The sequence below is a fragment of the Camelina sativa genome, chromosome 4, assembly GCF_000633955.1.
Source record: "Camelina sativa cultivar DH55 chromosome 4, Cs, whole genome shotgun sequence".
NCBI lineage: Eukaryota > Viridiplantae > Streptophyta > Magnoliopsida > Brassicales > Brassicaceae > Camelina > Camelina sativa.
This window is the reverse complement of record NC_025688.1, coordinates 11,875,843-11,895,620: the sequence shown is the minus strand read 5'-3', so window position 1 is coordinate 11,895,620 and position 19,778 is coordinate 11,875,843. Positions and strand designations below refer to the sequence as shown.

General features: G+C 32.6%; 4 protein-coding genes across 4 annotated transcripts; 3 read left to right on the top strand and 1 right to left on the bottom strand.

Moving 5' to 3' along the window:
* Positions 1,909-2,734, top strand: LOC109132672. The gene is made up of 2 exons (XM_019244621.1): positions 1,909-2,148; positions 2,488-2,734. The coding sequence occupies exons 1-2, from the start codon at positions 1,937-1,939 to the stop codon at positions 2,549-2,551; spliced, it is 276 nt and encodes a 91-aa protein (XP_019100166.1). The 5' UTR covers positions 1,909-1,936; the 3' UTR covers positions 2,552-2,734.
* LOC104780318 lies at positions 3,648-4,458 on the bottom strand. Its single transcript, XM_010504816.2, has 2 exons — positions 4,004-4,458; positions 3,648-3,902 (listed from the first exon to the last, which is right to left on the bottom strand). The coding sequence occupies exons 1-2, from the start codon at positions 4,344-4,346 to the stop codon at positions 3,799-3,801; spliced, it is 447 nt and encodes a 148-aa protein (XP_010503118.1). The 5' UTR covers positions 4,347-4,458; the 3' UTR covers positions 3,648-3,798.
* Positions 7,450-8,355, top strand: LOC109132481. The gene has a single exon (XM_019244105.1). The coding sequence runs from the start codon at positions 7,450-7,452 to the stop codon at positions 8,353-8,355; it is 906 nt and encodes a 301-aa protein (XP_019099650.1).
* Positions 17,834-19,576, top strand: LOC104780317 (UPF0481 protein At3g47200-like). Its single transcript, XM_019244614.1, has 2 exons — positions 17,834-18,698; positions 18,954-19,576. The coding sequence occupies exons 1-2, from the start codon at positions 17,948-17,950 to the stop codon at positions 19,574-19,576; spliced, it is 1,374 nt and encodes a 457-aa protein (XP_019100159.1). The 5' UTR covers positions 17,834-17,947.

Here is a 19,778-nt window from a genome sequence, read left to right as displayed (position 1 = left end):
CGACGCCAGTGAACAGAGGTCTCACTGACGCCGGAAGGCATGATTGATAAGAAGGTCTCGATTCCTGTGCCTGGGAGCTTTTTCACTCTGTCTTTCAAATATTATTCAGTGCAAAAACTATTACTCCTCCATTATCCTTAAATAAAAATTGAACTCTTACATTGTTGATTTGATCACCAATACAAAAATAGGGCTATGAATCACTTATGATAGGGTAATCAGTAACTTCTTTTAGAGTGTTTCGTTCAATCTCAACGTAAGTGTATACCCCTCGGAATTCTGCTGTTCTGTTCAATTTGGTTCCCTTCTTAATTTGGTTAGTCTCCATTTCAAAATGTTACCAAAATTAATAGACATAAGTTTGGTTCGGTTCTATTCTCGGTTAATTTTGATTTTGAAATTTTTAACAAAAATTAACCAATTTGTTTTTTAAAACCGATTTTCCAGTTATTTTTGAATAATTCCGTTTTTTTGGTAACATTAGGATAATTCGATTTGGTTCGGTTATTGACAAAAATTGGTTTCAATTTAGAAAAACCGGTTTAAATGTTGTATAATCCGGTTATTCAAATTAAAAAAAATAAAATATTTTGGGTAACCGAGAACCGAATTGAGTCTATAACCGAAAATACAGTAAATTTTACATTTTGCCGATCTGTTAAAGACCTATAACCGAAACTAAACCAAACAACCATAATTTGTCAACCCATACATAAAAATAAATTAAAACACATATACATAGATAGAAGACACGAATATCCTACTATATTAATTGAGAAGTACAAATATGAAACTAACCTTAAAATGTGTAAAAAATTACATTCAATTGCCATTATAAAAACTTAATTAAAATTAATTAATTAAAAAACGAAAATTGGAGACACATAAAATAAAATAAATTGTAGAAAAGTAAAAAAAATCTATTAGAATCAAAACTAATTTGTACTATAAAGAAAAAAAATTAATCGCTAAGATTTTAAAAATCTAATCGAATAAAATCTATATAACTACAAAGTTTATCAAAAAACTTTTTGGCACGGGTTAAATTTTTTTTATCAAAAATCAAATATAATAAAATATATAACAGTTTCGTTTAACGGCTTAGATTTTAAAAATTAATAAATAAAAAGTAAAAGATATAGATATAATATCTTATCTATTTTAAAAAAGTTATTTTTTTCTTTTAGTCACCGTTTTTTAGAAAAATAAAACTAAGTTGAGATTTGAATATATTTAATGTTTGAAGGTGCTTATTACAGACAAGTAAGGGAAGCCACAGAAAAAAACAATGATTGTTGTTTTTTTAAGAGGTTTTTCAGAACTTTCACTAGCTATATTTAGTTGCTTTTTTTACATGTTAGTTATATCTTTTTATTTACTTCACAACTATATTAAGGATTGCGTTTAATTGACAAAGGTTTAAACAATTTTATTCATTACATGCAAGTATTTTATTGACAGGTTTTCAATAAACATATTTAAAATACAAAATTTTAATACAAACGAACTGAATTTTTAATCACAAATCTTTATAAATAACATAATAACAAAATAAATTATTAAAAAATTTCATCAAAAAAAATTCAACCCGCAATTTTCCGCGGGTTAGTACCTAGTAATAGTGTAACACAAACGACTGAAATCAAAATCTTGATTTTCAATGATTTTAAGTTGACTTTCTCGCGTTGAATTCAGATTCTATACTGTATCTGTTAAATCTTACCTAGAGAGATGAAATCTTTATTTGAAGTAAGTAGAAAATAAAAATCATTTAAGATGTATTCAAATCCAAATTTGTTAGAAAACCAATTCAAATTGACCAGCAAACTAACTTTCTATAGAAATGTACTAAACATTTTATAAATAGAACCTAACGATTCATCAGAAGGCAAACGAACAAAACAAAAGAAAAGATTGTTTTGAAAAGAAAAAGAAAATGGCAAAATGGAATGTGATAATGGTGATAATGTTGGTGATGATTGCTGCGATAGGAGGAGAAGCAAGACATATTCATAAACATAGTCATGGAAGGACTTGGATAGGTTGCTTTCGGTATTGTTCTCGCAATTGCACTGATTTTGATGGAAATTGCTTTGAAAATTGCAAGATCAAATGTGGTGGTCCTACCCCTCCAAAAACCAGTTCAAGGTACACTTTGTTTTCATTACTTCTTTTATAATTTACTGATACATATGATCGCTTTAACAAACTAGACACGCACCATACAATCATCTTTGCAACGTGGTAACAGATTTTGCATGTTTGGTTGGCATGATAGACTAACTTCAAAAGGCTTAAATCTTTTGTTGAACCTTTAGAACTAAACCGTTCCATGTTATGACATTTATAGACTATAGTTAACATGTGAATTCTTGATCCAAATTAACACTCCTGTTTGTCACACTTATGTCTTGAATTTGAAATTTCATACATAAATAGTAAAAGTTTTGCTTTGTTCTAAGTTTCAAGTATTTTGTACATGGTCAGGAATTCACATGGGAAGAATAATACGTACAATGAGGAAATTGAGGTTCGAGGAAAGAGAAATTGATCAACGGAGACTCATGCAGTAGATACCAATACTTATACTCATATCACTATATTTTACTACATCACTTGTGTTCCTTTACTAAGAAGTGTTGTTGTTTCGTGGAAGTTCAATAAAAAGACCATTCAAACATAGAGGCTAGCTTTTCATAAACAATATCATTTCCAATCAAAACCTATATATATAAAAAAGTATATGCGTTATTAAGACTACCTATATATTGGTCAAAGTGTCAAAAAAGAAAATGTAATTGTTAAAGATGTGTTTGAATAATAATACTTTACCGTTTCAAAGATCATTTTTGTCTTTATGCATTAGTTGTACTCTTGTAGACTTGTAGCGAGAAATATCTTCATGGGGGATCTCTGAGGATATAAATCCTTGGTCATATTATTCTTTAGGCTCTCAAAAGACTTTGAAACTCAGCTCATCTGTATTCAATATATGGTCCCTCTCCATCCGCAGCTATACCTTTCAATCTAGTTATTAAGAGTCTATCATTAAGGTCCTTGGGATCTTTTGCGCCAAATCGAAACCCTACTCAAGACAGATTGATCAATTGAGGTCTCCAAGTTGATATTATATGTCTCTTATAGCGCTCGCACAACTAATAACACAACCACATCTTTCAACAGCACATTTCTCAGACTGTATAGTGCTATGTTACTGTTCCTTTCTCTACACAAACAAGTCCGACTTGCAAGTCATGGACTGGATCTATCAGCCGTGTTTACCCAAACCTTAACGTCATCTCCTAATCTTTTCATGGCACGTTATAGTCTATGAGATTAAGCGCGAACACAATAGCAGAAATCACACTCCCTTACAGTACAGAGAGACTCGCCACTCGGATCCTAAAACTAGTGGACCAAAATGTGAATAGCAAAGCTAGCTCCTTTAGTGGTTAAAAACCAACTCTCTTACTTCGGGCTTATTCTAACTTCTTGGTTCTGCACATCTGTATCCTCCAACACAACAGCTTCCAAAGTTCCACCTAAAAATGATATCTTTTACTATCAAAGCTGTTTAATCTAGAATCTAGTTCAGTTTGGTTTATGTCTTTGTATGAACTCCATAAGCTCCAAATCTCCAATCCATCTCAATTCTAACCCCAGATGTATTACTCATTTCCAGGCACCACCACACATTGAAACAACAACCATAGATTACATATCTAAATTTGTATTCGAAACGGATACATAAACACAAATCCAAAGACTCAATAACCAAAGTTTCAAACAATATACATCTCAAAACCACATGAGAAACAAAGCCATGGGCACAAGTGGAAGAAGCTGCTGCGTGTTACCAGATAAAGCTCGAGACTTTGTTCCAAAGTTGACAACTTTATTCTCTGCAAAAGTCACCCACAAAGAAACAGAGCAAAACCCATCAATAAACAGAGAGATAAATCTCACTCACATTGGCAAAGTCAGAATAAGTTCAAGACTTAACTGCATTCTTTAGGATGACAAAGACATCTTAGAGCAACACCACAGTTACCATCTGGTCTCTCACAAGCGATGCATAAATCAGGTATGCGACCTTCGACTTCCATAGAAACTCTAGCTCTTAATTTCAGTTCCTCTGTTCCGGAGACATGGAAGAGACCAGTTGAGGTTTTGAAGTAGAGTTCTCCAGATCTGCAGGTTATGAGATTAGATGGGTTTGGGATTGGAGTGTTACCACAGTAGTATAATCCTTCTTGTTGTTGTTGTGGGTTTTGTGTGGAAGGTGAGAAATTTAGAAAGAAGAGAAGAAGAACAAGGAGGAGGATTTTGCTGAGGATTTCTTGCATCTCTGTTTCTCTCTGCTTTGCACAGTAATTTACACTGAGTGATTTTTTTGGTAATCCAACCAAACAAAAGTTACATTATTCCATACATAAAGTTCTTAAGCTTCCTGAAAGAAATTCATTTTTTTTTCTCCAAAAAAGAAATAATATTATTTCACATTTGAAGTTTTATACCGTTCATCGTTCTATTTCGGAATCAAAGTTTTTTTTTTAAAATGTTTTATGTTATTATTTTGTGTTTAAACAAAACTATCAATAAAAAAGCTATTTATCAAATTCATTAAAATTTTAAATTTTAAAATGGTAACATGTGAAGTTGAAAATAAGAGGAGATATTGAACTTGATATTTTAGAAAATTTTAAAGTATTCTTAAAATCACTTGTTATTGAATTGATGATTTAAAAAATATTTTTAAATCCTATGTTATTTTGTGTTGTAAAATATTTGAAAATCATCCAAAGTTTACTTTTGAGATGTTTTTGTATCATGTAAACTTTTTTTGATATCAATATATTTTGATTTGCCAAAAAAAAAATCGTCCAAAGTTTACTAATAAAATCTCATAGAATCACATTTTATTTTTTTCTTTAAATATAAAAACTTTAAAACACAATAAAATCCTAAAAATTAACTTAAATCTTTCAAAATTCTAAAATATTAAAATCCTACCAAAATTTTAAAATATCAAGTTCAATACCCTGTCTAAAGTAAGAAGGATACATAAACAATAAAAAATCATGATTAAAATAAACTCTTAACACGATAAAAAACTTAATTGGCAAATAATATTATGGAAAAAAATAAAATACTTTAATACAAGGCCAGGTTTCAATATGTCCCAAAAACTATTGATTTCATAATCTAGTAACCGCTTCCATAGCAAGCAAATTTATAAAAATAGCGTCTTCTATTGTTGTTGATCAACCTGATTATGTAAAACTTGTGTGTTCTTTAAAATTAACATATATATATGAATATTCAGACCTATTTATATATAAATATATATCTATATATATATATAGAATACAATTCTTGAAATAATTTCATTGTTTTTCATAAGTTCTTTGATACATAAAATTTAATTTACTTTGAGTCCTTTGTTTTTGCACACTTGTAATTAATTTCTCTAAAAGATTTTTAGTTTTTTTTTTGGAAATCTTGAAAATATCACTTGTATGGTACAATACAACTTATCAAGAAGAAAAATTCTTGGGTTCACCCCTCTTAATTAACCAATCAAAATACAACAATATGCCATGTCATATCATATTTTAAAAAATAAATCAAAATTAAAATAAAAGGACAAAACAAAATAAGGAAACAAATTATGTAGATAAAAAAAAAATTATGTCAGTTTGATATAAAAGATGATTAGTGTTTAAATTTATAATTTTTAAAATTATATGTCGGTTTGGGTTTATAAAAGAATGGTTAGGATTTAGATTTTATAACTAAACAGAATTATATGTCGGTTTGGGTTTACAAAAGAGTGGTTAGGGTTTAGATTTTACAATTAAACGAAATTATATGTCGGTTTGGAATTACAAAAGAGTGGTTAGGGTTTAGATTTTACAATTAAACAAAATTATGTCGGTTTGGGTTTATAAAAAATGGTTAGAGTTTAGATATGATAATTAAAAACTGTAATATAATATTAGAATTAACAATTTTAAAATTGATTGATATACATAATTTGTTTTTTAATTAAGATTTGTTTCCTTATTTCAAAGGGAGTGAACAATAGAGGAACCCAAGAATTATCCTATCAAGAATACCATAAAGAAAAAATGTTCGAACATACTACTAATAGTCTAATACTATATCTATATGATCTTTATTTTAAGCCTTGATAAACCTTATAATTTTTTATAAAACCTTACAAACATTTTATTAGATAAATTCTATTTTTATTTATATTATAATTTTAAAATAAAATATAATTTATATGATTATTTTTAAAAGTTTTTTGGATAAAACATTATGCAATAAAATCATATGCTAAATATAATGACTTGAAAAAATACCTATTTTGTAAGTTTTATATTGTTAATTTTGTAATTTTATGTATGAGAAATTGTTATGTTTGTTGTTTATTTTTATTTTAATTATTGAACATGTTTGGTGAAAGTTTTTCAATATGATCCGTGCTTAGGTAAGATTTTATTTTTAGTTGCACAATAAGATTTCAGAAATCACGATTAAGTGTGATAAATTGTCAAGATTTTATTCCTTTTTACGCCTAAGAATATATTTTTATGCCTAACAATATATATTTTGTAACAATACATAGAATACTAAAGATTTTATTTAAGAAATTGTATAAATCATTGGAATATTCTCTTTAAGAAGATTCTTTAGAATATTCTTAAGCGCATTCATATAGCTTATGGATTGACCAATTAATCTATAACGTTTTTTTTGTAACCAACCTATATTTAATGTATAACCTATTTTGTAACCAACTTATAAAAATTATATAGTATACAGTGCCGGCTTAAATGGGGGGGACAACCGGGGCGACTGCCCCGGGTCCACCAAATTAGGGGGCACAAAAAAAATTTCAGTTCTTAATATGTATCAAGTTTATTTTTTTTTTAAGTATAAGCTGACGAAAAAAAAAACATGTTTGAAAGAATCCAAGTTTGATGAGTTAATGGGCCAAAATCAAAATTAAATTATTGGGCCAAATTGGTTTTGTTATTTATAGGATTTACGGTGATTGGTGGAAATAAGGAATCGGTGATCTTTGTCTTTTATGTTTACGTACGAAGCTTTTCATCTTCCCATCCCATTCACATGACCACAACACACAAGTCTCTTTTTTCCAACAAGCGATCTCCATAGCCGACTAGCCGTTAAGCAGCAGACAACAAGTTTTTGAGTAATGTTCTATTTGATTCTTGCTCTGCTTTTTTCTAAACTAGTATTTTGTATTCTAATTTCTAAAATTGGAACTCGCTAATCACTAACAACTGTTTTTTTCAGGTTTATATTTGTTCATTTGTTCTTCTAGCATTCATATAATCAGATTCATTCCCCAATAGCCCAGCCCCAAAATCCAGGTGCTATTCTTCTTTTTTCTTTGCATCTAGTTAAGATTGCATCATGCCAGGACAGAAACCGGGATGTCAGAAAAGAAAAAAAAGAAAACAAGATGAATTGTTTGTTCAATCACTAAGAGGTTCTTTAGATAAATTTGTGACAAGAGCAAGTGCTAATGAAAATTCAGAATCTGGTGGTGCTAATGAAAATTCAGAATCTGGTGGTGGTGGTATAAATAATCCCGATGATAGTAGTCACTTGAGTGAGCATGATAATGCATCTAATGTTGAAAGTTTAAATGTTTGTGAAACCCCAAATTCTCGTGTTGATATTTTTGATCCAAGGTATTGGGAAAACCTTGATAATAAAATGAGAGATGTGTTAGTTGAAAAAGGACCTCAAAGAGAATTGAGTCTTGTGTTTCCTTTAGATGCAAACAAGAGGCGTTTCTCATATAATTATTATTCTAGGAAGTTGCGTAATGGGGAAACTAGTGACAGAAATTGGTTGGTTTATTCCAAACATGTGAACAAGGTTTATTGCTTTTGTTGCAAATTGTTTAAATCTAGAAATTGTTCAAATATGCTTGCTTTAGCTAATGATGGTTATAATGACTGGAAGCATCTTAGTGAGAGACTTAAAGATCATGAGAAAAGTGTAGAGCATATGAATAACATGAAAACTTGGAAAGAGCTGAAAGTTAGATTTAAGAAGAATCTCACAATTGATAAACCACTACAAAAAGAAATTGCTAAAGAGAAAGAACGTTGGAGGTTTGTCTTAGCTAGAATAATTGCTGTTGTAAAGTTTCTTGCTAAAATAAATCTAGCTTTTCGTGGAAAAAATGAAAAACTTTACCAAGATAACAATGGTAATTTCTTAGGTGCTATTGAAATGATTGCAGAATTTGATTTGATAATCCAAGATCATATTAGACGCATTCATAATCATGAAATTCATTGTCATTAACTTGGTCATAATATTCAAAATGAGTTTATCTCTCTTTTGGCTCATAATGTTCAGCTTTCCATCATTAAAACCATTAAAGAGTCTAGGTACTTTTCTGTCATTCTTGATTGCACACCGGATGTGAGCCATCAAGAGCAAATGACTTTGATAATTCGATGTGTGAAAATATCAAACAGAAAAGCAAGTGTAGAAGAGTACTTCTTAGAGTTTCTAAAGGTGGATGACACCACTGGTTTAGGTCTCTTTGATAAGTTACTAGATGCTTTAAAGTCTCTTACTCTTGATTTTGAGAATATTAGAGGTCAAGGTTATGATAATGGTTCTAACATGAAAGGAAAACATCAAGGTGTTCAAAAGCGATTACTTGATGTAAATCCAAAAGCTTTGTATATGCCGTGTGCTTGTCATAGTCTGAATTTTGTGGTTAGTTATATGGCTCATTCATGTGTAAAAGCTATTTCTTTCTTTGGAATTGTGCAACGCATATATGCATTATTTTCTAGTTCTTCTAAGAGATGGAAAATTTTGCTTGATCATGTTCCTTGCTTTACTGTAAAATCTTTGTGTAACACACGTTGGGAGAGTCGAATTAAAAGTGTCAAAGCTATTAGGTTCCAAGCTCCACAAGTAAGATCAGCTTTATTGGAATTATATGAGTCTTGTGATGATGCTATGACAAAGAGTGATGCTGAAAGTTTGATCATGGCATTTGATAATTTTGAATTTATCCTTGGCATTGTTATTTGGTATGATATTTTGTTTGCCATTAACTCAGTGAGTAAGAATTTACAGTCTAAATCATTTTGCATTGATAATGCTTTAAAACAATTGCAAGGTGTGTGTTTGTTTTTTGAGAAGTATAGACATGAAGGGTTTAGTTCTAGTTTGAGTATAGCTCAAACTATTGCTCGTGATATGGATGTAGATCCTATATTTTCCACATAAGCGTCGTGTTTTCAGAAAAAAACAGTTTGATGAAATTGGTTTGGATGAGGAAATACAATCTAGTGAAGATGCATTTAGAGTCAATTACTTTTTGGTTGTGGTGGACATGGCAATCACTTCGGTGAAGACCAGATTTGATCAAATGAAAACTTTTGAAAGTGTTTTTGGTTTCTTATTTGATTCGAAAAAGTTAAAGACATTACATGATAGTGATTTACAAGAGCATTGCTGTAACTTATGCAAAACTTTTTCTCATGGTAACTCGTCGGATGTTGATTCAGATGATCTTTTTTCAGAATTGAGAGTGCTTCAAACGACTTTACCTGATGTGTCAATGGAACCTACTGAAGTTATTGAGTTTGTTGAAGATATTGGTTTTTATCCAAATGTTTCAATTGCATATAGAATCATGTTAACTATACCGGTGACAGTCGCTTCAGCGGAGAGAAGCTTTTCAAAACTAAAATTATTGAAAAATTATCTAAGATCTTCAATGTCTCAAGAAAGGTTGAATGGTTTAGCTATTTTGTGCATCGAAAATAACATATTGGAGAGCATTGATACTGAAACTATTATTCATGATTTTGCATCGACTAAAACTCGTAAAAATAGGATTTTGTGATCCTTTATATCTTTCAAGAATGAGTATTGGCTTCTGTTTTTTTTTCAAAAGTGAAAGGATGTGAAAGTTTATATATATGGAGATGGAAAGGATAAAACAAGCTTACAAGGCCAGCTAGAAGCAGAGGAGAGCACAGAGTTACAAGAAAAGCAAGGAAAGGAGAGCACACTAGAAATTTATCTTTTTTGTAAACGTTCTTTTATTTTTTGCTATCCTTTTGTGAACAACTTTTTTTTATGTGTAATAGATGTTCTGTTCTGTTTTTTGTCTCGGGGTTTCTATAATGCTCAAGCCGGCACTGATAGTATACAAAAGAAAGTTGTGTATTTCTGTTTTATTATATAGAGAATATTTACAACCAGCCAGAACCTTACAAATATTTTATCTGTTTCAGGCCACCATCCACCGAGGTCCATCTCAACCTCTGCATAACTATGGATCGTTGTACAGCTCAGGCCTTTCTCGCAACAATCAATTTGCTAGGAACATTTAATACATAAATTATCCCTCGCAAATGTGGTTTCGCTAGAAGTCATTTTTTCTTGCTTAGTTACATGCATGTGGTTTTGATATGATGCTATTTGAGGGGAATAAGACTAGTTCTTGGAAAAGTTGTCATGATTTTATTTTTCAAAATCAAGATGTTTAGATATCTTTGATTTTTCAAAAGGATACACTTACTCTTAGAACACTTACTCTTATAATTCAAAATCGAAGAAGAAGAAGAAGAAGATCGACCGGAGCTACTTTTAGATTCGGAAAGCAGAGGATAAACGGATAAGAAGAGGCGTTAGGTTTTTTGATTTTTTTCTCTAAGTGTTGATATGAACAAAGTAAGGGGAAAAGAGTATACTAATAGTCTAATACCCTTAAAATTACTATTTACCCAAATTTTCATTTAACCGCCAAATTAGATTAATTTTGGTGCAATTGTGGGAAATTATTTGGTGTGTATGGTGGGAAATTATTTGGGTTAGTCCGCCCAAACTGAAAAAAAATATTGGTCTATTTGAATTACTTAATTTTAATGAATTTTGATATAACAATTGTATGATTACTAATATTAATTAATTTCTATATGATTTAGCAACATTAATTTTATATATATAAAGAAAAGAACTCATACATTTCATTCCTTTTTAAAAAAAATGAATTCATAAATTTATTTAGCAACAATTGTATAATTAGTAATATAAAATAAAATATAATAAACATAATAAATCATTCCTTAGATAAAATTTATATATATAAAGAAAAGAACTCATAAAACATTTCAATAGTGCTATTATATTATATGGTTCATCAAAATTAATTTATATGATTTAGCAATATTAATTGTTATGATTAGAAATTAAATATAATAAACCATAATATATATATATATATATAATACATATAGTAATGATATATTACAATGTGATATTACACATTATATAATTAAAAGATGAGAACTTATAAAATATAATCAAACATTGCTCATACATAAAAAAACTTATTCGGAACCATAATCGGAATCTGAAACCAAGTCATCACACAAATCTTCTAATTCTTCTTTAGTTATGTATTCGTCATTCGGAGGAGACAATGGTAAAACATCAAAATCCACTTCATCTTCCACTACATGTGATTCAATTCGAACAATTGTACTTGGTGCGACAAACTGATAGTGTGTATCATCTTGAAGAGCAGTTAAAGCATCTTTTGCTGTCTCACGAACTCCTCGAGGCATTACTTTTGTCCATGCCCACCAATCATTTGCTACAGTATGACGCATGCGTGGATAAGAAATGAAACATACCTGATCAAAATTACCAGACAATATAAAAGGATCGTATTTCACATATTGTCTACGCGGTCACATCAACGATACCAGATGGATGTTTTCGTATTCCATGACCTAGTGTTGTATTGAACCACTTGCATTTGAAAACCATGGCCTTCAGCCCAACAACACCATGGTAATGGATCATCATTATCTCTTCTATCAGCCCATAATAATCAAGGTTTGTGGTTCCACGAACATAAACACCGTAATTTTGGGTTTTTTTTTTTATCTTGGCCATGGTTATGTGTGTGGAAACAGTATCCATGTGAGTAGTATGTAGGCCATGATGTATAGTTGCGGTTAGGTCCTTGTACGAAATCCAATATCTACAATGGAAATTCAAACGATTCAGTGGCGTCGTTAATCTGGAAATTAAATTTATTGTAATTAAAAATTAATAGGTATATAATAATAATTAACAATCATTGCAAAACTAAACTAACATAGTCTTTACACCATTCTGCAAAATATTTGTCTTTAGCTTTTTCCATGTCATTACTAGTCATTCTTGGGGTGTGCTCCCTCGTATAATCTTCAAACATCCTATAACCATATAAAATTTAAATTATAAATTAAATTTAAAGTTATATAACACTATAAAGTAATAAAAATTTTATACCGTTCATAAGACTCAAACTTATCACAGTTGAGCAACATAAATGTTTGGAGCATTGTGTAGTCATGATCATTAAGCCATCCACTTGTAGTTTTTCCACTAGCACGACCCTCATGGTAGAACAAGGTAGGCACATCAGGATAAAAATATGTAAATCGAATTTCTCCAGGAGCATGATCATCCCTAACTTCTCGATGTCCAAAATAATTTGCAGATGCATTTGCTATCTCCTCATTCACACATCGTGCAACAATCGAACCTGCAATATGTGCTTTGTTCTTAACTTTTTTCTTCAGATGGTACATGTATCTCTCGAACGGGTACATCCACCGATATTGTACTGGACCTCCTAAAGCAGCTTCATCTGGTAGGTGCACGGGGAGATGTTCCATAACATCAAAGAACGACGGTGGAAATATCTTGTCCAAATTGCAAAGTTTTACAGCGATATTTTCTTTCAGCAGAGCAACATCATCAATGCGTAAAATCTTCGCTGAGATATCCCGAAAAAAAAGAGAAATTTCTACACACATATAAATATACATCATTAAGGTATCAATGTTAGTATAAAAATATGTTAAAAGTAAAAGATCAATAAATTACCGGAAATTGCGGTGTGAACGGGTTGTGGGAAAAGTTCTTCAAAAGCAAAAGGGAGAAGTCGCTGCATAATGACGTGGCAATCATGGTTTTTCAAACCTGACGACTTCCAATGAGTTTCGTCGACGCAACGACTGAACTTTGATGCGTAACCATCTGGAAATCTTATCTCATTTTTCATCCATAGGAGAAATTGTCTTTTCTTTTCATTTGTCTTCCTAGGAACATTTAAAACCGTGTTGATGAAATTATCAAAAATTTCTTCTCGATATGCATGAAGTCAAGGTTATGTCGAAGAAGAAGATTTTCCCAATAAGGCAACTCCCAAAATATACTCTTTTTAACCCAATTATGATGAACCCCATACCCATCGATGCTTCGAGCAGGCTACTGGTGTCAGTTCCCTCCACAATCGACTATTCTAAACAACCCAATAATATTGTTTATTCTTTCGTGAAGAATCTCCTCTCCATTCAACCATGGTGGATGATCATCTAGTACTTCTTTCCCCCGTCGAAAGGCCTGAACATTACGCCTGTACGGATGATCTTGAGGTAAAAACATTATGTGGCAATCAAACCAACTATGTTTCCTTCCATTTGTTAACCAAAATAATTTTGTCTCATCAAGACAATATGGACAAGATAAACGACTCTGCGTCGTCCAACCAGACAACATGCCATATGCTGGGAAGTTGCTGATTGTCCACATCAACGCAACTCGCATCGTGAATTTGGCCTTTCTTGATACATCATACGCTTCCACACCATCAATCCATAGACTTTTCAGTTCTTCGATCAACAGTTGAAGATAAATATCTAGACTTTTTTTGGATGCTTTGGCCCAGGAACGAGTACCGATAGAAAAAAAAAATTCCTTTTTCATGCACATATTGGGTGGCAAATTATAGGGAGTTACGATAACAGGTCATACTGAATGTGCCTCCCCATTCATACCAACAGGATTAAATCCATCCGTTGATAAGCCAAGATAAATATTGCGATTTTCGGCAGCAAAATTAGGATATACCTCATTAAAATGTTTCCATGCTACTCCGTCAGATGGGTGCTGCATTTCTCCTTCGGTAGACATATGTTCAGCGTGCCATCTCATAGTCGTTGCAGTCGCCTCTAACTGGTATTACCTCTTCAACCGATATGTAATTCTCTGCTTAGGTATATCTTTTCCTTTCCCATTGTTCGGGTGGTATCTATCTTTATTACAGAATCGACACTTCATTAGATCTCGATCGTCTCCTTTCCAAAAGAGCATGCAATTATCCTCGCAAACATCAATCTTATATACTGGTAGCCCAAGCTCTCTTGCCAGCTTCTTTATCTCGTAGTATGATGCAAGAGCTTTATTTGGTGTGGGTAAAACAGCTTTGAAAATCAGTGATAGCTCATCAACGCATGCTTCCACCATATTATAATCAGATTTTGCTTTCAACATACGGGAAGCCAGGTACAGCTGAGAAATTCCTTCCGGACATCCATCGGAAAGAGGCTCTTTAGCGGCTTCAAAAGCTGCAAAAACACTATCAACATATGCCTCTTCATGTGTTGCTTCCATTGTATTCTCCAACACATGTGGAGACGCCGCCTCTGGTACAATGTTAACATCTGCGTATGGAAAATACTCATAAGTATTTCCTCGAGCTTGAAAATTTGTAGCATTTGGCGGCAACATTGCTTCTTCACCAGTAAAATGACTTGCCCCCGAAGATTCTCCAACATGATAATAATGTTCTTCATGGTTCAGCCAAATATAGTAATTTCCTTTAAACTCCACCCGATAAAGATGTCTAGTGACTGTTCTTGCATCACACTGCTTTTCATTCTTACACCGAGCACAAGGACACAACAAAGTGTTGGTTTCCCGATAAGATGCTTGATTACAAGCAAATTCGATAAAAACATCAATCCCAGCCATAAATGTTTCTGAAATACAATTTCTGACTGGATCAATATGTTGATCCATCCACTCTCGATTTTGAAAATAATAAGACATGAAACTTTTGAAAAGAAAAAAAAACTCTCTCCCGATTTTTTTTTGTTCTTACTTGCTTAATGGATATGGAAACTGAAGCGAGAAACGTTTTGTTTTTATAGAAAACCTTAGCCACGACCTAGCCACGAACGAAACATGGCTAATATAACTATGAATTTGTTTTATAGCCACGATTAAGCCACTAAAATAATTCGTGACAATATTTTGAAGATATTCTCTCCACTACTGCTTCTGCAAACTCTCAATCTTGTCGGACTAGTTGGATTAGACAGCTCATTCGGTGGGATGGCCAAGAAAATGTCACGAATTATTTAGTGGCTATACAACAATATCACTTTAACTCTGATGGGATGAATGATTCGGTGGGTTATTCTCGAATGGGCCACGAATGTACTCCGTGACAGTGATCTAGTCACGAGTTAGCTATGAATGATATCATGGCTATCGAGTCTTCTTACTTTTCCGTGTACAGTGTGATGGGATGGATAGTTCGGTAAAATAACCACGAAATAGCCACGAAATTGTTTGTGTCTATTTAGCCAGGAATGTTTTCCTAACATATTAGTGATAAATATAGTCACACCATTGGTTCGTGCTTTTTTCGTGGCCAGATTGTCATGAAGTTGCTACGAATTCTTTTTGTGGCCTATTCGTAGCAAATAAATTTTTAGTGACGATGCTTAGTGACAAAAACGTGGCTATACGTTTTTTTTTACTAGTGATGAGCAATCAAAACCTGCATTTGTTTCACCCGTGTTTTATCATTAACACAAAATATCTTCTTCTATATATTGTGTTATACGGAGCGAAGTTCCCTAATCAGTAAATCGATATCGTTTTTGAAACATTAAGCCATATTATCGACGGACTGTAATGAACGGTATTGAGATGTACTCTCTGATTTGAAGAAAAATTCGTTAAACTTTTTATGTTGTTTAATTTTTCTGCATTTAAACGTAAACATTTTCACTATAGTTAATAATATAGGTTGAATTCTTCACTGTTAGACCGTTGCGTCATATAGGTTTGGGGTCGGGTATTCAAGTGGAACTCAGTTTGGTTTCCATTTAGTTTCTATTCTTTCGGTTTTGGAGTTTAGGATCTTACCATATATATTTTGGGTAATCAAGAATATTATAGATATTTCAAGTATTTATTTCGAGTAATTCTAGGTATTTTTAGATTCTTACCGAGTATTGTTCTGATAATTCAGATATTTTAAATTATGTAAACTAAATATAACTAATATGTTGGATATAAGTATATCCTACCAAAATATTGTCAAAAAAAAAAAAAAGTATATCCTACCAAAATAAATTTTGGATATAATTATAAGTATAACTATATTTCTATCTGATACCGATTTAGTTACGATCGTTTCATTTTGAAGTTTAGAGTTCATTCCAATATTTTAGAATTTTGATTCGGTTCACTGGAATACGTAGAGGCACGGATACTTTTTTTTTTTTTTTTAATATTAGAACTCCCAAATGGGCTGGGCCTTGGCCTGTTACAATTCGGATCCAGTGCAAAATTAGGGTTTACAGAAAACGAAATAGAGCAGCCGCCGGCAAGAGGATCGGACCCTGTTGATCACCGAAAACAGAGAGTCAGCGCACCAATTCCGGTGGATTCAAGGGCCACGGCTTTGCGGCAGCAACGACAGGATCCAGACCACCGACAGAAGAATCCAGTTTTTGTCGTTAATCTTGATCCGGCGGGCCACCTGACCCGCTACAACCCTCCCGGTGTGCACAACTTCTGACAACCGACATCGACGTTGGCAGTTTCTGACCTAGCAAACCGCCAAAACGATCTATCCCCTCCTTTAACCACCGACGGCTTCGATCTCCCTCGAGCAAGGAAAACTTCAAACCGGTCCGGTGGACACACAATTCGCGGCAATTACATTTCTATTTGAAAAGTGAAGTGACTCCATTTCTATTTTACAATGACTATTAGTTTAGTCAATAGTGTCAGTGGTCTTTTGTTATTAACTCTAAAGGTCAGAGGTCTTATTTAAACCGTTAATATTCATCTTAGTTGATGAGGTCTAATGGTCTTATTTTCTTCGTTAATATTAATATTTATCTTATTAAGTGATTAGTAGTACTACTACTAGCTAGTATGGATAGGCATTATATTGCCAGTGGTCTTTCGTTATTAATTTGAAGTCTTAGTCAAACTGTTCATATTCATCGTAGTTGATGAGATCCAATGAATTGTATTGAGACTTTGTGGTTCTTCATCCTGGCAAATGGTAATTTTTTTTATTGTTATTCTTTACGTCGAAAAGCGAGTTTGCTTGATACAATTTACATTTGGTCTCTTTAAAAATGTTATTGTTTAGTTATATTACTTGCGTAAAATATTCTCTAAAATATTAGTATAAACACTTTTAAGTTTTAGATTGATTTTGAATTTGAAGCAAACTGCAAACGTATCAAGTTTCTAAGCTTTTAGACAATAAAAGTCTCTTTAAATTTGTCCTTTGAACATCTTTTCAAGCATATTTGAAATGAAATATTAAACTAACGACTCAACTTTATCCCTAACCCATTTGCATATTTGGGGAACCTTACCTGTAAGAAAGATTAGTCTCAGACCCTTCCATAGATCTAGGGATTTATTCTCTGAATTAACAAAATATATATATATATATATATTAAACTAGCTAGCTAGATAACATTAAGAATATTACGTACGTTCTATATATTATACATAGTCGATATGTTTTTTATGCTATGTATATGACGTGATATTTCCATGTGATTGATGTAATAATAATGACAGCATATCAAATGTTTCATTTAAAAATGAGAATTTTAATTTTAAATAGTTATTTGAAAATTCACGGTTTTCCCTATGAAAGCAGCGTTGTGTTTACTCTCCTTCCTCCTCCCACACTTGCTCATTCGGTCCTCTTCCTTGATTATTCCAACAAAAGATATCGTCACAAATTCAGAATCATATAATGAACCCTCATGAAGAAGCAAAGGGAGGAAAGAAAGATGACGACGATTCTGGTATAGATGTAGTTGTAGTAGAACTTTCAGGAGGAACGGACCCGAAGCTTCTGAAGAAATCAGCCGGAAGAGAAAAGTGTTGCATCTTTAAAATCCCTGAGAGACTTGAAGAAAACAACAAGAAGGCTTATGAACCGAGGGTTGTCTCATTTGGCCCATACCATCATGGAAAATCGCATCTCAAAATGATTGAAGAGCACAAACATCGTTTCCTCGGGTTTTTCATGGCTGAAGCTAAGAAAAAGGGTGTGGATTCAAAAGATCTTATCGAAGCAGTTTCAAAGTTGGAGGGAGATATTAGAGAATCTTATTCCGAGAGCCTTTATAACGATGATGATCTGTTAGGCCGGAAGAACTTGATTGAAATGATGGTTCTTGACGGTTGCTTCATTCTAATGTTGTTCCTAGCGGTAGCCGGAAAAGTGAGGTACTATGAGATTGAGAATGATCATGTTTTTGTAATGCCATGGATTTTACCGGCTATAAGGAGTGACCTACTACTTTTGGAGAATCAGGTTCCTTACTTTCTTCTTCAAACTATATTCGAAAGATCAAAGATAGAATCCTCGAGTGGGCTAAATATGTTTACATTTCATTTTTTCAACTACTCGTTACAAAAGCCAAAAGAGTTTTGGTTAAAACACCAAAAACTTGAGGCAAATCATCTTCTTGATTTGATTCGAAAGATTTTTATGCCTGATATTACTTAAGAAGAAAAACAGGGAAAACATTTTCTTGATCTGATTTGGAAGTTTTGTATTCTTGGAGAAGAAAAAAAAGAATTGGATGCCATGCTCAAAAAAGGGAAACAAGAATTGCAGTCCGTGCTTGAAAAAGGAAAACAAGAGATGGATTCCATACTCAAAAAAGGAAAGCAAGAAATGGATTCTATGCTCAAAAAAGCAAACCAAGAATCCATGCTTGAAAAAGAAAAACAAGAGTTGGATTCCATGCTCGAAGAAGGAAAACAAGAATCAGATTCACTCGAAGAAGAAGATCCTGCAGGCCGCCCTCATCTGAAAATGATTCTTTCAGCAAGAAAACTTCAGTTGAAGGGGATAAAGTTCAAACCGAGGAACAATGCTGAAACACTCTTGGACATAAGGCTTAAGGGAAAATACCTCGAGATACCGGTGTTGATCTTGGATGATTTTCTCATTTCCGTCTTCATTAATTGTGTTGCCTTTGAGCATTTTTATTTTTATTGTCAGAAGCACATAACGAGCTATGTAGCTTTTATGGGATGTCTTCTCAAAAGCGAGGCTGATGCTATGTTTCTAAGCGAAGTAGGGATTCTTGAGAACTATTTCGGGTCAGGGGATGAAGTCTCTCGATTCTTTAAGATTGTCGATAAAGATGTTAACTTTGACATCGGTGAAAGTTACTTAGATGATGTTTTCGAAGGAGTTAATAAGTATACTTCACGAGGATGGCATGTTCAATGGGCAGGATTCAAGCATACCCATTTTGATAGTCCTTGGACTGCTCTTTCATCTTGCGCTGCTTTGACGCTTGTCATTCTCACGATAATTCAAGCATTCTTTGCTACGTATGGCTATTTTCATCCTCCCAAGTGAATGATGAGGTCTAACTTCTAAGCATGGTAGAGAGATCCCATGAACAAAACTACTTCTTGGAACAGTTGTTATGTTTTAATTATTCATGTCATTACTGGTAGTTTTAATTTGCATCCTCTTAGATCTTTTTGATTCTGCTATTTGATATTTACTCTGATAATCAATACTATAAAAACAGGATGTGTTTATCTCCAGACTTGAC